General features: G+C 31.1%; 1 protein-coding gene across 4 annotated transcripts in view; it reads right to left on the reverse strand.

Moving 5' to 3' along the window:
- LOC118198443 (phosphatidylinositol 4-kinase type 2-beta-like) overlaps window positions 1–10,526 on the reverse strand; it is a 28,243-nt gene extending 17,717 nt beyond the window's left edge. The window contains exon 1 of one of the 4 annotated variants that reach the window (XM_035370119.2): window positions 10,332–10,526. Coding sequence is in view for 1 of the 4 variants with exons in the window: in XM_035370118.2 (XP_035226009.1) it covers window positions 8,591–8,603 (13 nt within the window). In the remaining 3 variants the exon portion in view is untranslated. Of the gene's footprint in view, window positions 1–8,590; window positions 8,750–10,331 lie in introns of those variants that run through there. The other 3 variants (XM_035370118.2, XM_035370117.2, XM_035370120.2) reach the window with 3 other exon arrangements.
- Between the last annotated feature and the right edge of the window lie 7,788 nt (window positions 10,527–18,314).

An 18,314-nucleotide genomic window follows, 5' to 3' on the forward strand; every position in this document is an offset into this window, starting at 1 on the left:
TAGCAGACAAATTTAAGCCTTCTAAGTTCCTAGGATCACACGTGATCTTAATTAATTAATATATTTATTTTGTTAGTGACAGCTTTCCTTTTTAACCTTTTTGTGACGGCGCACCTTTGTTTAAGGGGCTCGTGCGGGATGGAAGGAAATTGAAGGCAGTCACTGTACAGGACGGAGATTTTGCATTGCTAAGCCTAATTTTATAAAAAAAATCAGAAAAAAAGTTTCACTTTTAGCACTGTAATTTTTGGTATCATTTTAGATTATTACTCGAGCTCTTATATATGTTAAAATTAGCACTTAATAATGTTTTCTTCTTTATTTCACATGAAAATATACTTAAAAATTTCCTTATCTTTTAAAATAATTTTCGGAAGCGCTATTCAAATTATTCCAATTGATATTAATTATTCCATTTGATATTAAAACTGGAATTTCATCAATTCCAGTTTTAATTGATAAAATTAATCAATAAAGTTTAAAATTAATAAAACAACACAATAAAGACTATTTACAGCAAGAAGTAACAAAATTTAAAATGAAGACTGGTAAATCCTGAAGCATCACTTTCCTCTTAGAAAAAGTATCACTTTCTAACTCTTTAGAAAACGAATCACCACTCTCATCTGCTTTAGTAAATGGTTCATTAACCATACGAGGGTATTATTCCTCTGATAAATAGTGCCTTGCCGCCATAATAGACTGGACGTGAGGCTTTCTGAAATAAAAAGAGAAGAAACGGAAATATATCTGAAGAACTCGACATATTAACCCTAAAAGTACCTCTGTTTACGCTTTTCCTCCCCCACACCCTCGCAACAGTTGATGAATAAAATACTAAAGTCAGACAGAATATATCAAACTCAAAGTCAGGAACCTAAAACTGTGTTCATTTCAAAAGTAATGGACATAGAATGCCATCTAGTAGCCTTCATAAAAACGTTCCAGCTTAAAATGCATATACACATCAACCGTCCTCTGAATGCAAATGCAATCCACATCACCCGTCCTCTGAATGCAAATGCAATCTCTAGTGATGTGTGGATGAGACACCCGGCTGCAACAGACGTATTTTATGACTTTTTATTGCAATTGAGGTACAGCAAATATTTAATAATTTATTTTTGGAGGAATAATTTTTACATAATTTACTTTTGCTACACACAGGATGCTTGAAGTCATAACAGCCTCATACTAATTAGCTTCTTTAAAAGTATGTTTCAGCACAGCATCACATTACTGCCACATAATGTTTATGATTTATCATTCCTACAGAAACCTGATTAATTTTTAAAAAATAAACTATACCTTGTTAAAATATGATTCATTAAATTACCTTTCATATGAATGCAGAAAAGACAAACCTAGAAGATACTGAAGCATTTAGTGAAAAAATGAAAGGATGTAGACTATGTAGATTCATACTGCTATTCAGGATTGCTATTTTTTAGCCAGTGATTATAGATCTTGCATGGAAAAGTGTGCTCAAGTAATGAAATAAAACATTTGGACAAATTTTCTGAGCTGGTAAGTCATAAACAAATTCAAGTTTACTTCACGTGTTGCTCCGATAATAAAGATAACAGATTGAAAAACGAAGATGATAATTTACCACCTGTGAGAAAACTGCACTGAAATTTAATCTAAATTACATAATCCTTAATGCGAGAGCCGATAACAAAGTTTTAGAGTTTGGAGGCTTCTGGGGAGGTGGGAAAAAGGCCAAAAGGGAGACAATTCTACTTACACATTTAACAAGAATTACACGACTAATGCAAGTAACATTTGAAGTCCTTTTGCAAAAGCTAATAAATTCTGTTTAAATAAACATGGGATTTTAAAAATAAACAGATTTTTAATCAAAAACAATGGTACTTTTGTTCACAAACACAATTCATTCTGGAAATGTGTTTGGAATGCAAAATAATCGCTGTTTGCTCAGCTTCTAGATTGCACAACAACGTAAAAACATGTTTAGCTTTGCTATGTGAGGAAATACTTAGCATTCTGCCTGCCCTTGCCCAAGTGTTTGCATGTTTTTTTGAACGATTTTTTTTCCCCATGAATTTTAAAAAGCCTCTTAAATAAGGTAGATGCCAAAAATTTTGGCTTTTCTTTCGCAACATAAGAATATGGCCGAGGGTACTGGTATTCTATACCAATACCTTGGTCGGAAGGTTCTTTGAGTTTAGAATTTTGAATTATTTCCTCCAGATGGACTTGCATGCTTTAAAAGCACAAGAGAAGGGACAGAGAACATCATTTACTCTCAGTCAGAAGAACACTGAATGACATTTCCATTTTAAAACTGCGGTACAACTCTAATATACACCCTAATTTCACCAAATGTGGCGATATGTGTTCTGCGCTGGTTTTTGGTGCGATTGCGTGTTCTATGGCAACCCTGTTTACGTTGAAAAATCTTTCGCTGGAGCTCGTTGGTTCGCCTCTGTGTCTGAGAAGATGGGAGGGAAAGATAAAATGGTAGTTGTTGAATTGAAGTTCGGCAAAAGGAAATATGATTGTGGCTATCCTGTTGAGGGGTAGTGGGTATTTGGAACTGTGGAAAGAGGGTCTGGGAGATTATTTTTAATGGCAGTGCATGATAGAAGTAAGGATTTGTGATTTTATTTATTTGTGAACCATAGTATAAATTTTCTGGATAGTGTGTCTGGCTGTCATGTAAATACGATAGTGATTATGTGGCGGCATGTTAAAGGCGGTATGAAATTTATATTTCTGCTATTCGAAAACGCATTAATTCATGGTAAGTGCATTTTATTTTATCCTTGTTCTTATTTTGTAGAATGTTATGTTCATTGGTTCTTTAGTATGAATTTCTGTCGTTATTGTTGTTTTTTAAAATTGTTTGAAATTTATTTTAGTTTATTTTGTTGTTTAGTGTCTAGACTGTACAATTCGTAGATGTTTTTTAAAGTTGAAACAGAACACCGTGTACATGGTATTATTTGAAATTTATTGTTGTTATGTTATTTTATTAAAGCAAGGAGTGCGTAGATTGTAGATTCCTTCCTCGCCTAAATTGTGCAATTCGTAGAATTTTTTTAAAGTTTAAACAGGATGCTGTGTACATGGTATTCTTTGAAATTTATTGTTGTTATGTCAATTTATTAAAGCGAAGTCTGCATAGTTTGTAGATTCGTTCATTGCCTACATTGTGCAATTTGTACATGTTTTTTTAAGTTAAAACATGTCGCTGTGTACATGGATTCTTGTAAAATATTTTTGGTTAGAAACTTTACGTTTTTGCTATCTAAATTTTTTGTTTTTGTTTCGGATTTTTAGCTAAATTGTGTGTTCAAAACGTAGTTTTTGCATGTGAGAAAACCGCATTTTTCGAGACATTTTAGGCTAAAAGTTCAAAATGTAGACAAAAAATTTAGATAGTAATATGGCAGCATGAAGTTTCTCGCCAAAAATGTTTGCCGAGAAATTTGGCGACTTGAGGGCGCATATCAGAGTAGTTTCAAAACTGCAATTAATTGACAACTTTCAGAGATTTGAAGGTTGTCAGTCATCGATTTCTGAAAATTTACTGAAGATTGAAGATGGTAGGAATGATTTTGAAGAAGTTGAAAATTACACATACAGAAATTTGTGTTAAACTGGAGAATAAATTACAAGAATCTGCTACAGCTAGAAAAGGAGACAAAAAATTAAATTACCAAAAATTGAAGTGAAAAAAAATTCAGATCACACAAAGGATTACTTGTCATTCTCCAATCTATTTCAGAAGATTAATGAAGACAAGTCTTTGCCTGAAGAAGATAAGGTGCAATATCCAGTGCAATCTGTGGAACCAAAATCAAAAGCTGAAACCCCTAATTGAGAGCTTTATGGCAACAGCTGAAAATTATCCAAAAGCTTGTTAAAAAATGATTTACTTGTCCAAATTTATGTTCATGGTTTAAGCTTAGTTATGAAGAACGCAGTGACTGGATGAATCAAGGCCAATTTGGCAGCTTTATATGACACACTAGAAGCTAAACCGTAGGTTCTCAAACATTTTTGCCTCACAGACATCTAGCCAATTTTTTTTCTGTTTTTTTATAGACTCCTTCTTACCACTTGTTACAAAACTAGTCAGGCAGTGCAATATCTACACTTGTTCCAGAAGAGTGAAAAGTTGCACCCAAGGCACTTCAAAACATTTCGGTGAAAGCAAAATGCATGGAAATGTCAAAGGTCAACTGTTAGGTGAAGTTTTCCTCTGGCTGAATAATTTTAGAACACTACCCTGCCCTAACTTACACCCACTGATGCAGAAATCAGTTGAAAAAATGTCTTTACATGCATATGTTGCAACAATAAATAAATAAAAAATAATAAATCAAAATTTTCCAACTTATGAAAGCTGAAAAACATGATGTTCACCAGTTTTTGCCAAGGCATGGCACTCAGTGCAGCATTGATTTATAGAACCCTGTATGAAATCCATTTACAAGAAGATAAATGAAAATATATTGTGACCCTTGAAGAAGCATGGGTTCATCTAAATGACTGCAACAATAAAAGGTCAATTTATTATAGAAGTGGAAGCGAAAGAAACGTGCAAACCTGATTTCGTGAATGCAAAGAAGATTTTACTAAGGGATTTATAATTGTCACAGAATTCTCTTACAATGGAAAATTAAAAATAAGAAGAGTGGGGAAAAAGTGTTAAAATCAACTCAACATATAATCAAGAGAAAATTTCATGTCCATTATTTACAGAAGAAATTCCATTTCTTTATTCGAGACTGTCAAAGAGTGAAACATCAACACAAAGCAATATGTCATACTTTGAAAAGCACCACTGCTTTTCCTTAGGGGAAAAAAAAAAAAAAAAGTGAGTGGATTGATACAGCTGTTTACAATGCATTCCAGGGAAGTCCCGACATTTTACCTATGGACCATTGTACCTTTGATCCCTTGAAAATAGCTGTTTCTAAGTAAAAATCCACCATGATTGATGGACTCTGGAAATCATTACCCCAGGTAATTTTACAAAAAGCCATTCAATAATGGAAATCATGATGCTGATGTATAGTTCAGAAAAAAGGCTATCAGATCAAACACTTAAAAAAACATTCTTTACATTTTCAACATTAATTGATTGGCTTCCAAATCATTCTGAAAACATGTAAACACCCTCTGTACTTGCTTGATCTAAAACTGGGTTGTACTCATTATAACGCAAAATATTATACTGTTTTTTTAAAGAAGAATGCTTTGCTCCCCACAATTTGAACTTGTCATTTTTAGATGAACAGGCTCTCAATTTTAGAAATTGCACAGGACTGTGAACATGATCAATGTCTATGCATTCGAAGGATCGACAAAAGCAATATTTGGTTAAAATTCCATAATCGGGGTGAGCGCCAAGCTTGGCGAGTTTATTTGGCACGATTTTAATTTGCTTATGGTTTCCGGCTATATGTTTTCTTGTGGCAAACCTAGAGCTTTATTTCGGTAACTGTAAGAGCGTGAATTTAGTGTAGACAGATTTTTTTTTAAATTTAATTTTGCAATACTGTGTTTGTTTTTAATAATTTTACTATTTACTATTATTGTTATATATATGTTTAATATTATATTTATATAAATATTTGCAGAAGGTTAAGCTGTTGGTAGGAGAATGTTGGATTTCATATGACATGAAGTTTATAATTTATGAACGTTTTTATTGAATGTTATTTAGTTAATTTTTTAGTTTTGTTTCTTGCATATGACAATTGAAAAATGTGGAATATTTAAAGCTTTGAACAAAATTGTTTAGTGTGTTGAATTCCACAACGATAGTAACTTGAATATTTTAGTTAGTTTATGATGCTGAATATGCATAATTTGCAATTCTGTTTACGTTTAAAATTGACTTCGCAGTGCTTTTGATCTGATAAGTGTATACATTTATTTACTCAATAATTATTTACAAGAATTGTTCATTCTACTATTTTATGATGAATTACATATATATAGGACTATGCTTTTACTTGCAAAGTTGTTGGACTTTGTTTTACTCATCTAGTATTTTATCATCTCATTTTACTATTTTGTTTACATAAAATAACGGCGTTTAACTACTGCAAACTGCCCAAAACTTAAAAGTTACTATTTTGTTTACATTTTAGTGCTTTCATTTAGTGCGCCTAAAACATTCGCCAAATTTTGAAGGCCAAAATAGTTTGGGGCGAACTTACCCCGCTTATGGAATTTTAGCCTATTTTATACTAAAAAAAAATTATTTATGTTTCCCAAAGTTCAAAGAACATGATTCTAATTCACCTAATTACTTATTTATATTTTTGAAAATATTTGCTTATCTTCTCAAAATTCAGAAAGAAATTGCAGTGTTAGTCTTTGTTATTTGTATTTACAATTGATGAATTAAACAAATCCATCAAGCAGAAATGGTTCAAATCTGCAATGCCCTTGCAAAGCTATGGTACACATGCATGGACATGTGTTGCTACTGCACATATGCACATAATGTATTGCTACTGGTATCAAATGTGTTAAGTGTTTACAAATTATAATAGCTGTGACAACAAAGTGTATAGGTACCTGCTTCCACCAGTCATAAAATACACTTAATTCATATATAATTATCCTAAAATTTATATGCCTTCTACATAAGTATTATTTAAGTACACAGGTAAAATCTGTGTTAGGTGCATTATAACATTTACAGAACACTTAAATTTTGATGATAACCTATAAATGGGATTCAGTCTTGTGGACCCCTATTTACGTATCATGCACACCCTATTTTTTCTTTTGTTCAAATGGATCCCTGGAGGGGGTTCATATAGACCAATTTGGAAATCTATAAGCTAACTTGAAGTTTTGGAGAACTTCGGAAAAATGCAAGAAAAGTATGGTGATTTTTTTAAAATTTCTATAAGTTGCAAACAGCCTCCCGAAGAAGTACTGCTAACCCATTGAAGAACTAGGAATTACAAATCAAGTGAATTCAAGAGTTTTCATTCTTTAGAATTACAGATGAAATGTATTAAAAAGTTTGACTGAATGTAGTGAAACTAAATGTAAGTGAAACATTTAGTTTTACTACACATTACTGTTTTTACTACACTGCACACCAACTTGTAGTAAAAACATTCCAGCTTTTCATATTCACAAAAATTTATCTTGTTTAATTAATGACTTTAAGTCCAATCTTCCTAAAGTTTTTAAAATTCTATTAACTTAATTTTTCAATTTTGTTACTATTTTTGTCAATAAATGTTCTTGTTCACTTTATTGCTGCAGGGTATAAATATGACCATTGTGCCTGCTGCTTTCCATCCTCTGACGTTCGACCATACACTTTTCCTTCCTACAAACAGGACACATATCATGGCTATTAAGTAAACCTTTTATTTACATACCAGTCAATAAATGCTTTTTTCCCTTTTGTTCCAAATTCTACAGAAATTTAAATGAATCTTACCACATTCAGCCATTTTATCATGTAAAACAGAAAATAACCAATTATTTAATTATTTACTTTCATCCAAAAATTATTAGAAACAGTGAACTAAATATTTTTTCCAATAAAATACGTATAATTTTCTGTGAACACCTGCATTATAATAATACCAATAACTCAAATGTCAGTTCTTGTGCTGATTCATTTTCAAATAGCAATAAAAACTTATCACATTAAAAAAAAAAAAAGAATACTGCACTAACATATGCTACAACAGACTTCACACATCTGCCTGAAGATAACACTGTTAAAAAAATTCTGTCAAAAGCCTATATTATTACATGTTTAGTTAATTCTATACAACAAGAGAAAGCTATAAGCATGAAAAAATGATGACTACTTTTATAATGTAAATAAAATAACCAATTATTTAATTACTTACTTTCATCCAAAAATTATTAGAAACAGTGAACTAAATATTTTTTCCAATAAAATACGTATAATTTTCTGTGAACACCCGCATTATAATAATACCAATAACTCAAATGTCAGTTCTTGTGCTGATTCATTTTCAAATAGCAATAAAAACTTATCACATTAAAAAAAAAAAAAAAAGAGTACTGCACTAACATATGCTACAACAGACTTCACACATCTGCCTGAAGATAACACTGTTAAAAAAATTCTGTCAAAAGCCTATATTATTACATGTTTAGTTAATTCTATACAACAAGAGAAAGCTATAAGTATGAAAAAATGATGACTACTTTTATAATGTAAATAAAATAACCAATTATTTAATTATTTACTTTCATCCAAAAATTATTAGAAACAGTGAACTAAATATTTTTTCCAATAAAATACGTATAATTTTCTGTGAACACCTGCATTATAATAATACCAATAACTCAAATGTCAGTTCTTGTGCTGATTCATTTTCAAATAGCAATAAAAACTTATCCCATTAAAAAAAAAAAAAAAAAAAAAAAGTACTGCACTAACATATGCTACAACAGACTTCACACATCTGCCTGAAGATAACACTGTTAAAAAAATTCTGTCAAAAGCCTATATTATTACATGTTTAGTTAATTCTATACAACAAGAGAAAGCTATAAGTATGAAAAAATGATGACTACTTTTATAATGTAAATAAAATACCTTGCAGATCCATTACTTTGGGTTATTCTATATATTACGGTTTTTAAAGGACAAATATGTAAAAAAAAATTCAAATTAAAAAAAAAAAAAAAAAAACCCACAAACTTCTGAAACACCTGTTAGATAAAAGACTCGAAACAAGCTAAACACTCAGCTTCACAGCAATGTAGCTGTTCTGTTGAGCACGCAATACATGATAATCTGACTAGAGATAAACTTATCATTATCTACCAATTACAAAACGAACTGCTATCTACCAATAGTAAAATCAATTATATCTATAAGTTTCAGAGCTTTTTTACATTACTAATGTATGAAAAACATTATTTGCATTATACTCAAAGGCAGGCAACTTTTAGTTATAAAACTATGCTTCAGATACGGAATTCATACTAATTATATATTTTGCTTTCACATGAAAATGTGCATATAGGAAAAGTACACGCATACTTTAATTATGATCCACTATGCGCAAGAAATAACCACAATTTATAAAACTAATTATGATCCACTATGCACAAGAAATAACCACAATTTATAAAACTATGTTCTGTGTTCAATCAGAATTATACATACACTCACATACACTGTGAAATGATTACCTATAAATTATACATACACTCACATACACTGTGAAATGATTACCTATAAACTGTGCATTGTTAAGTGTAAGTGAAATGCCCGTTATAGTCTGAAAGGCAAAAAATTTAAACAGTTTGTTTCTTAATTACTAATTTGAAAGCATAAAGAATAAATTTAAATAAGAATTCAATATCTAAACTTTAACAGTTCAGAAATTCACAATACAATAAATGTTAATGAATTAATTTGTAGAAAAAATGAATGAATAATGAATTCTAACTCTATATGAATTTTTAGAAAAATGTAAGTGTATTCATAATTTTTACAATTACAAAACATTAATTTTTACAATTAATTATTTTTTTTTACAAAAATCACTCTAATATACTTTTAATAAGAAATTTCCTTTCAAAAACTAAGAAATAATTAGGTTATACTAGTACTGGGTTCTAAATTCAATTGCAATTAGAAGGTTATTATTGTAAATCAGATCATGCAAATACACAGAGCAAAGTTTTATTGCTATTGTTTTAAATATAAAAATTTTAATTATACTTAACTATACAAATAAGGTATCAATGGCTTGGCCGATCACGCAGAAGTACTAAATTCTTCTTCGATCATTAGAAATAATGACTCTTTCATTAATGAATATAAAGTATGATTAAATAAAATCTCTCAATGGACGGATACCACTTTTGATAGCTGCATTCATGTAAAATCGTAATAAAAGTAAATAAAAATAAGACTTCAATCCTCAACAGAAATTTGTAACACTGTTCCTGAAAAACTATGTTAACTTATTTATCCCGAAAATATTATGAAGAGATACCGAAGGAAAAAAGTGTTAAGAGTAAGCATACCGATTTCAGAAAAACTTATACGCACTCATGAAAGATAATTTTTACAGCCATATCAAATGTTATATTTCATAAAAGATAATGAAAACGTAAAATATTCTTTGATGGGGACTTATTGAACAGGAAGTAATTGTTTATTATTATTTTTTTTTTTTTTAAATTCCCTCGTTACAAATGCACATGATTATTAAAATTATTTAAATAACAACGTATGAATCGAAAGATATCTTTTTCCTTTATTATAACAAACAGTAAAAAACCCAAATAAACTATTTAGTTAGTGATAAGGGTCGACTTACGTTTAACAAATATCAGAATCAGCACTTCCTTTCTTATTTAAATATAGAATTCAGAATTCTATCCGTATTAAATTCAATTTAATATGATATTAAATGGCCACCAGTCCATTAAGTAATATAAATTTAGTTTATAAAAGTTAAACTTTACGTCTTGCCCATATGACACATTTAATTTACATATTTCAAACAGTTACGGAAGTAAAAGTTGCAGTAGTCACATGACGCGGTGTGAGCAATGGACTGTAAAAACAAAGATTCATAACATCTAATAGAAGTGACGTATATATATATATATATCACTGCAAAAACGAAAAATTTTATGTTAAAAACTAGAGTACTGTATTTTTACTTCTTTTATAAAGTTTTACATGAATGGCTGCACCAGCTCTTAATTCTGGCATTTCTCAACCAGTGTTTCAAGCACGGAGTACAGACACCATGCTTTACACTCCGTAGTTTTTAGTAACACTTCTCTGAGATGTTCACTCAGCCTTTAACGTAAATTAAATTACCTACGAAATATCAAGAATTTAAAGAAGAAAGCATCGTGAGGATAGCGAAGGGTGTGGACGTGTTTCGGAGTTGTTACTCAATTTGTCTTTTCTTAACATTCTTGTTTCGAAACTTTTCGAGCATTATTGCTCTTCATTAGTTGTAGAAGATAATCCTTATGTTTTTGTATTCCTTCAAAAATTTAAATTAATCCTTTATGGATATAATCTGAAATCCCAGGGTCAAGGTAGGATGTTTACCTATCAGAATTTTTATTTATATTAGCTTTTACTGCTCATCATTTGTGATCGTAATACGATTTTTTAACTTTCTGTATGCGTGTAGCTCCTTTTTGCATAACGTCCGTACTGACGTTATCCGAATGATCATCTGAAATTGGGAGAAGAGCTTCTTTCTTTGTAGAGACCGTAGTTCGTTGACCTCAGCATTTGCTGCAAGAGGGAAAAAGGAAGGATTTTTGCTCCTTGAAATTAGGAATATGTATGAAGTGGAACGAGACTTTCTTTTACTTATTCATTTATGTGGTAGGGGAGTTGAGAATGCTGGTCTAGGGTCCATTAACAAGTCCAACGTTTTCCACACCACAGAACATTTAATAAAAATAACAGAGGAAGGTACATTAAATCGAGTCAAGTGCCTTTTGATACAAACAGGATTCTGCATATGTTTTACCAGTCTTATAACATAGCAGCTTAGTGCCCACTCGCACTTGCTGTCGTATTATGCAGTTCAATTTACCACCTTCTCGTGGAAACATACAGTTCATTATTTAAAACCTTCACGTATAGACCTACGTCTTACCACCTTCACGTGTAGACCTATGTCTTACCACCTTCTCGTCAGGGGCGTAGCTAGAGGGGGGCATCTGTCCCTGGGCGCAGAATCCAAGGGGCGCCAAACTTATGTTACGACATTTTAGAATTAAATGTTTTCCCTCCTTGGCAAGCAATAGGGGGCGCGAAATCTTCAGTTGTCCCTGGCGCTGAAAACCATAGCTATGACTCTGCTTCTCGTGGAGACATCTTACAATCTTCGCGTGGGATAGAAGACTGTCTGTCTATGTCATACTCCTCTTTCACCTCTCTCTCGCTGATGGCGCATAGGTGAGGCCCTCTGATGTTTGTATTGCACTTACTGATACCCCATTTATTTGTGTAAAAGTTTCAATATTTGGATTTCAAAATATATCCCCTTCACAGAGAAGACTCTGTTTACTCCGTAGATAATAGTACTGTTTCTTAGGCTTATTTGTGCATTCGTGATTTGTTGGTAGGAGTTTTTTTCCCCTTTTTGTATGATTGTTGAAGTCTTGAGTGGAAGCGTTTAAGATGATTTTTCTCGATCATATCATGTAAGTTTTATTTTTTTCCTGTTATTCCTAGAAATCTTTGCGGCTTTCAAGACTCACTTTTTAGGACTATGTGATTGTTTCGTAACGTTTCGTGATTTACTTAAAATATTTATTACTTTTATCTGACGCTTCACTTAGCGTTTTAGCTTATTCCCATTTACTTTGAACGTATTTAAGTATGGATATACCGATCTCTCTCTTTTTTTTGTTGTTGTTGATATGATCTCAAACTGCGTACACATATCAACATTAGTATGCTACTGTGTTCTAAAAATTGTATGAAATCTACTTTCTCTCCGATGTAGAGTTTCCTTTTTGTTGTTGTGCGTCGTGGTACAAACAAGCATCTTGTCTGGTATTCCACCTCTAGACTACTCAATTTTTATTTCTTAAAACTTTTCATCATTATTATTTTACTTTCCTGTCGTAGCTTAAAGTTAGCTTTCTAATTGGATTTTAAATTGTTATCAAACTGCTCCACTTTTTTGGCTTTGCCGGCGCTTTTAACTAGTTCAAGGCAACACCTCCTAACATATTTTTATATCAGTGCTCAAGGGCGGTGGTTTCGCCTTGAAACCGCATTTTCAACATTTTTTTTTTTTTTTTAAATTTAGAAAATTGTTTTATTTTCTCAAAACCGCTGCTAAAATTAAATTACTTCTCAAAGCTGATAACAGATGGCAGCACCAAACCTTTTTGGGCATCCATTTATTGATACGAATCATTCATAAATAGCTTGTTTTAAATACTATTCTTTTGGGCTATTTTAAGAAAAAAAATCCAACAATTTTTAATTTTTCCACAATATATTTTATAAGCAGGCATCAATGATTAATGAAATGTCCTTAGTTCACAAAAAAAGTAATGGAACCCTTTTAATTTTGAATGTTTTCATCGTGGTTTCAGTATAAAGCCACCGAAAAAACATCGAAGAAACATCTGAGATCATTCTGAGACATCGAAGAAAGGATCAGATGACGCAGTCGCGAGATTTTTTACAGCTGTGTTTATTGCTTTCGGATCACTGCTGTAAACAGTTGCACCATATCTTTGTTTGAGTGGCTTCAAAGATGAGGATTTATTGGGCTTTTGAGAGAGGGAAAACATTTCTTATTTTTTACAGACACAGAGCACAATGAAGAACACTCACAGTTGCGTTTTTATTCTGCAACTCTTAGCCGTCGCTTTTCTCATGCTTCTAGTTCATAGTAAAATATTTGTATACATCTAAATTTATTTTATTTTCACATATAATTTTCTTAGTTTTTAACATAATATTTAAAAAATATTTCATAGTTTTATGTAAGTAATTTAGTGCATTATTAGTTACTTTTTGTCTCATATTTTTGTTTCCTGTTTTAAATTTTTTATTTATAATTAAAAATGCGTGTTTATGCAAATATTACTTACTTCATTAGTTTTTCAGCAATTTACTAGTATAATCTGCAATATGGGTTACGTTCAGATACTTTCCAGCAAAGTAAAGATAAATAAACAAATGTTTAGTTTTAAATGCTCTAGACGGGCTCTGGTTTCAAGGCGAAATCGGTCCCCTTTCCATAAAGGGGGACGAAAAAAAAAATTAAACTCATTTATGTTGTCTATAGGACCATTGCATGTCATTATGCTTACTTTTTCATAACTTTTAAAAAATCATATAAAAAATATTTTTCATAACTTTTAAAATATTATAAAAAATCATAATATTGCGCTCTGAAAGGGTTAAGAGGTATTGCTCAAGCATATTTAAAGAGTTTTTAAAACACCATACCATCAGAGGACTTTTAGCTCTGTATGCTCCCTCATGAGAAACAAACGTTCAGGAGTTCTCAGTTACTGGAACGAAGAACCCTCCATAATTTTTTAAACTCTTTTTTTTTTTTTATTTAGATTAGGCTAGCATTTCCAATAATAAACTCAACATACTATATATTTACAGCATCACATTAGGGCCTTCATGATTAGGTGATAGATCATATGGACTTCTCCACTATTTGACATATCGTTCATTGCATGTTAGGGCACATTTATAGTTAAGTTTCTTCACGCATCTTCTTTATCTTACTTGAGCCCATAATAATTATTATTTTTATTTAGTCTGGGCGATATTTTTTCACCTAGTTTTTTACTTTGCTCTAACAATTTCGTATCAAATTCTGCGAAATTATTTTTCTCTCAAAAAAAAATTTCCCTCTTTCTATTTGCCTTTTCTTCGCACCTAAGCTTGATTTTTCGCCCTGCTGGCAGAAAGACTTAGCGGGTGCAAGATAAGACATCTATCTACTTTACTTGTCTTTCTGTCTCAAGAATTAAGAAAAACTTTCTTTAGCTGTGAAATTTTGTGTTCTGAAACTGTTTGAGTAATCAACTTAATTCGACTTTTAGGAAATACGCATTGTTGCTTCGTTATATATTGAATGCACACAGGTACGATGATAGGTTGATAAAATTTATTTTGTCAAAAGGAACTCTTCAAAGTTTTGGAATTTTGCACAGAAATACTCGTACAAGTGTTCACAGTATCACAGAGTATAGTTAGTAGTTACACTTCAAACTACTAAGAACGATAAGCACAACGCAATGTAAAGCGTATCGAAAGAAAAAGCTAACCAGGAGATATCTCAGTTTACGCTGAACTAACAACTCGCAACAACAGTTGAGAACAGATGCTTTCTTCGGCCTTCTATAGTTTTTAACCGGCCGCCGAGATATTTCTGGTACTTTCTGCTTCTCGAAATTACTCGAAAGTAATATGGGGGTAGAATTACAGTTGCAGCTAATATAGTGACCAATTACATTTATTCAATTACAATACCTATTACGGGGATACTGGGACAGGACCAAAACGTCACCAAATGGTCTCCAAGTTTGGCGACAAAATAAGTCTCTAAAATCGATGTCAGCATGGCAATATATCTCCAAATTACCGAGATACTCATTTACTCAATGTTAAATGGGTTTTATCCCCGTATTCTTATTTTTCTGGCATAGCTTGCCTCTTTAAAATTTTTTTCGCCTTATACTACACAGAAAAATACAACAATTTCATATATAGTAATTGCTCTAAAATCATCTATCTATGTACAAATTTAATAACACTGCTTTCCTCCCAAGGACTGCACCTCCCGGGCAGTATAATACCTGGATACCCTACTTACAATTATGACAAGTACATGCAATATTTAAGCAATAATTCCAGTAAATAGTATAAATAAATCAAATACTAAATCAATAAATAAGTGCACAAATTTAGAAACAAATAGGACCATGATCTCAGACTATTTACATTGGTGACCGGAAAAATGTCCACAAGAAAAAAGCCCACAGGAAAAATGCTCACAGAATAATGCTCACAGATATAACAGCTCACAGGAAAAAAGCCCGCAAGGAAATATGATCATACCATAGATGTTTTGGTAATTTAAATAATTTTTCTTTAGAAAATTCAAGTAGGTGTACGATGTTCAAATCGATTAATTATTGATTCATTAATGTAAGAATATTTCTATGTGAATTATTTATCAGTGGGTTTATTTCCATGTGAGCATACTTCTGTGTGAGCTTTTTTCCGTGTGAGCATATTTCTAAGTGAGCATTTTTCCATGTGAGCTTTTTTCTATGTGGGTATATTTCTGTGTGGGCTTTTTTTCCTGTGAGCATTTATACCCTGTGAGCATTTTTCTGTAAGCATTATTCCTGTGGGCTTTTTTTATGTGGGCTTCTTTCCTAGAACCATTTACATTATATACACTATGGGTACTACGTACAAATGTTCATTCTTTATAATTAGGTAATTTTTTGCATAGACGGTTACTGAAATGATAAAACAAAGACATTTATTGTAAGGCTTCTAAAGAATTTTAGTTTATGGTTGCAAGACTGAAGCCATATCATTACTTTCTTACAGAATGATTTTTTTATTGAAATTTCATGCTTTGTGCGTATAATACGTATATTAAAAGTACGCATAATAAGTAATATATACACATGCAATAATAAGTAATACCCACGTGATGAACAACATAACCACAATAAATAATTTCAAATCCTATGTTCATTAATTTCATTTTGGATATTTATAATTATTAATAATGTAATATAATTTATTATACACACTTAACAATGGAACCATAACAAAAGGAGTTTTCGTAGACAGCTTATCTGCGAAAGCTCTCACTCTCAAAGTATTTTTGCCCTACAAGTAACCCAGGGGTTAAGATTGTTGAATATTAGGAATTCGGTTTAATCACAGGCAAATGGGCTGGTTGCATGGTTGGTTTTTGTGGTTTTACCCATCTCTGAAGCGAATACAAGCTGGTTTCCCTTAAAATATCGTCTATGCAGTTATCTTTTCCTTTACAGATATCCCTCCTGTGTTTTGCCATATTTGAATAACCTAACTCATTGTATTTTTATGTAATTAAGTATTCATAATTCCTTTAATTTATTTTGTTCATTAATCTTATTTTGCGTATATATATATATATATATAAAACACAGACACACACAACAACAAAAAACCACCTACAACATAAGTTGTCTTCCTAAATTTTTGCTCAAAATCTGTCAGGCACATAATTTTTGTATTTTATTTAAGCACAGTAAAAATTCATCAATCTTTTAAAATTCAGGAAATGTCGGATAAGTGAAAATTCCAAATAATTCAGCATATAAAAGCTAAATAAATGGAAAAAGAAATTTGTAATCTAAAATTATCAAAACAATCATGTTATCTGTTATCGACTTCAAAACGAAAAAAAAAAAAAAAAAAAAAAAAAAAAAAAAAAAAAAAAAACTTTTTCGAAATTTAAAAATCTCAAGGAAAAAAATATATTTCTAACATAAAACTCGATGCATTTTGGCCTTAAAAATATGAAAGTTAAAACATCTCATCAGATAGCTTTACGAATATATTTTAGTCACGCATTTTAAACTTTTTCTGCCTTTTGGGAGATACTGTTTCATATTTTCGTTATACAGCGAAATTTTGCCCAGGAAGAAGTATTTACGAAGCAATGTTCCCCCCTGCTTTTATTGGTTTTTTTAATCAGAGTACCACAAACATTTTTAACAAAAAATAAATTTGAAAGTAGTAATAAAATAAGAAATGCACAATTAGAAATAAAATGTGTACGGTGTAATTTTACCTTCTAAATTAGAAAATCGAACACACTAAGAAATGTAAAGATTCAGCTCAAGACTTGCGGTGTAGCAGAGAGAGGACGAATATCTATAAATGTTTTATTGTTATTTTTATCCATTATATCTCTAAGAGTTTCCTTACTTGCTTGGTCTAGTATCGCAAAGTAAGGATTTTTTTGAATTTTGTTAATGAGAAAGACTTGAAATAAGATGGTATATTCATGACTATTAAGGCTGTTCTATCAATAAATGAAATAAAACCAATCCTTCACTTAAAAGTAAAGATAGTCTTTAAGATAATTAAACCTTCGGAATTTCATTGTCATCAACTTCTAATTTTATGTAATATTACATTTAAAATTCTTACATAATATTACGTATTATTATATAATACACCTTTCATTTTACATCAACTTGGAAACAGCATCTTCATAGAAAATTAAATATGTAACGCAGGCAATTCCAACACAGAGTTTTCAGTAGGTAATCAAAACACCTTAAAAAACTGTCTTAAGCCTGTATGCTGTATCATAATTAGAGTGATTGTTCCATCACTGTCAGAGGTTTTGCTATCGCTTCGCGAATTTAAGAGATTTTTTTGAGATCCCCAGGCTATTATTTTCCCCACAGACCTCAAATAATATCGTAAATTTCAGATTTTTGCTGTTATTTTTTAAAAAGCTTCTTTTAAGATTCTCAGCTATTTTTAAATTTAAGTAATTTTAACATTACTTTTTGTTAGAATTTGTAAATATGGATACTGCCTAATTAATTCTTCTCAGAATCTAAGCAATATTTTTAAATCTTGAATTATTTCAGATTCCAGAGAATAGATACTCAGAGCTTCATGTGCTGTTTTCAATGATGTTCAGCTACTGATGAATTAACAGCGACAGTTGTGCCGGATTTTAGAGAGAGAAAACAACTCTCAGAAACGATTTTTTTATATACAGGATGTCTCGTAAATGTTGCAGCAA

Source organism: Stegodyphus dumicola, chromosome 7 (assembly GCF_044657685.1).
Source record: "Stegodyphus dumicola isolate Sdum_Otavi_A_Nest chromosome 7, ASM4465768v1".
Taxonomy (NCBI): domain Eukaryota; kingdom Metazoa; phylum Arthropoda; class Arachnida; order Araneae; family Eresidae; genus Stegodyphus; species Stegodyphus dumicola.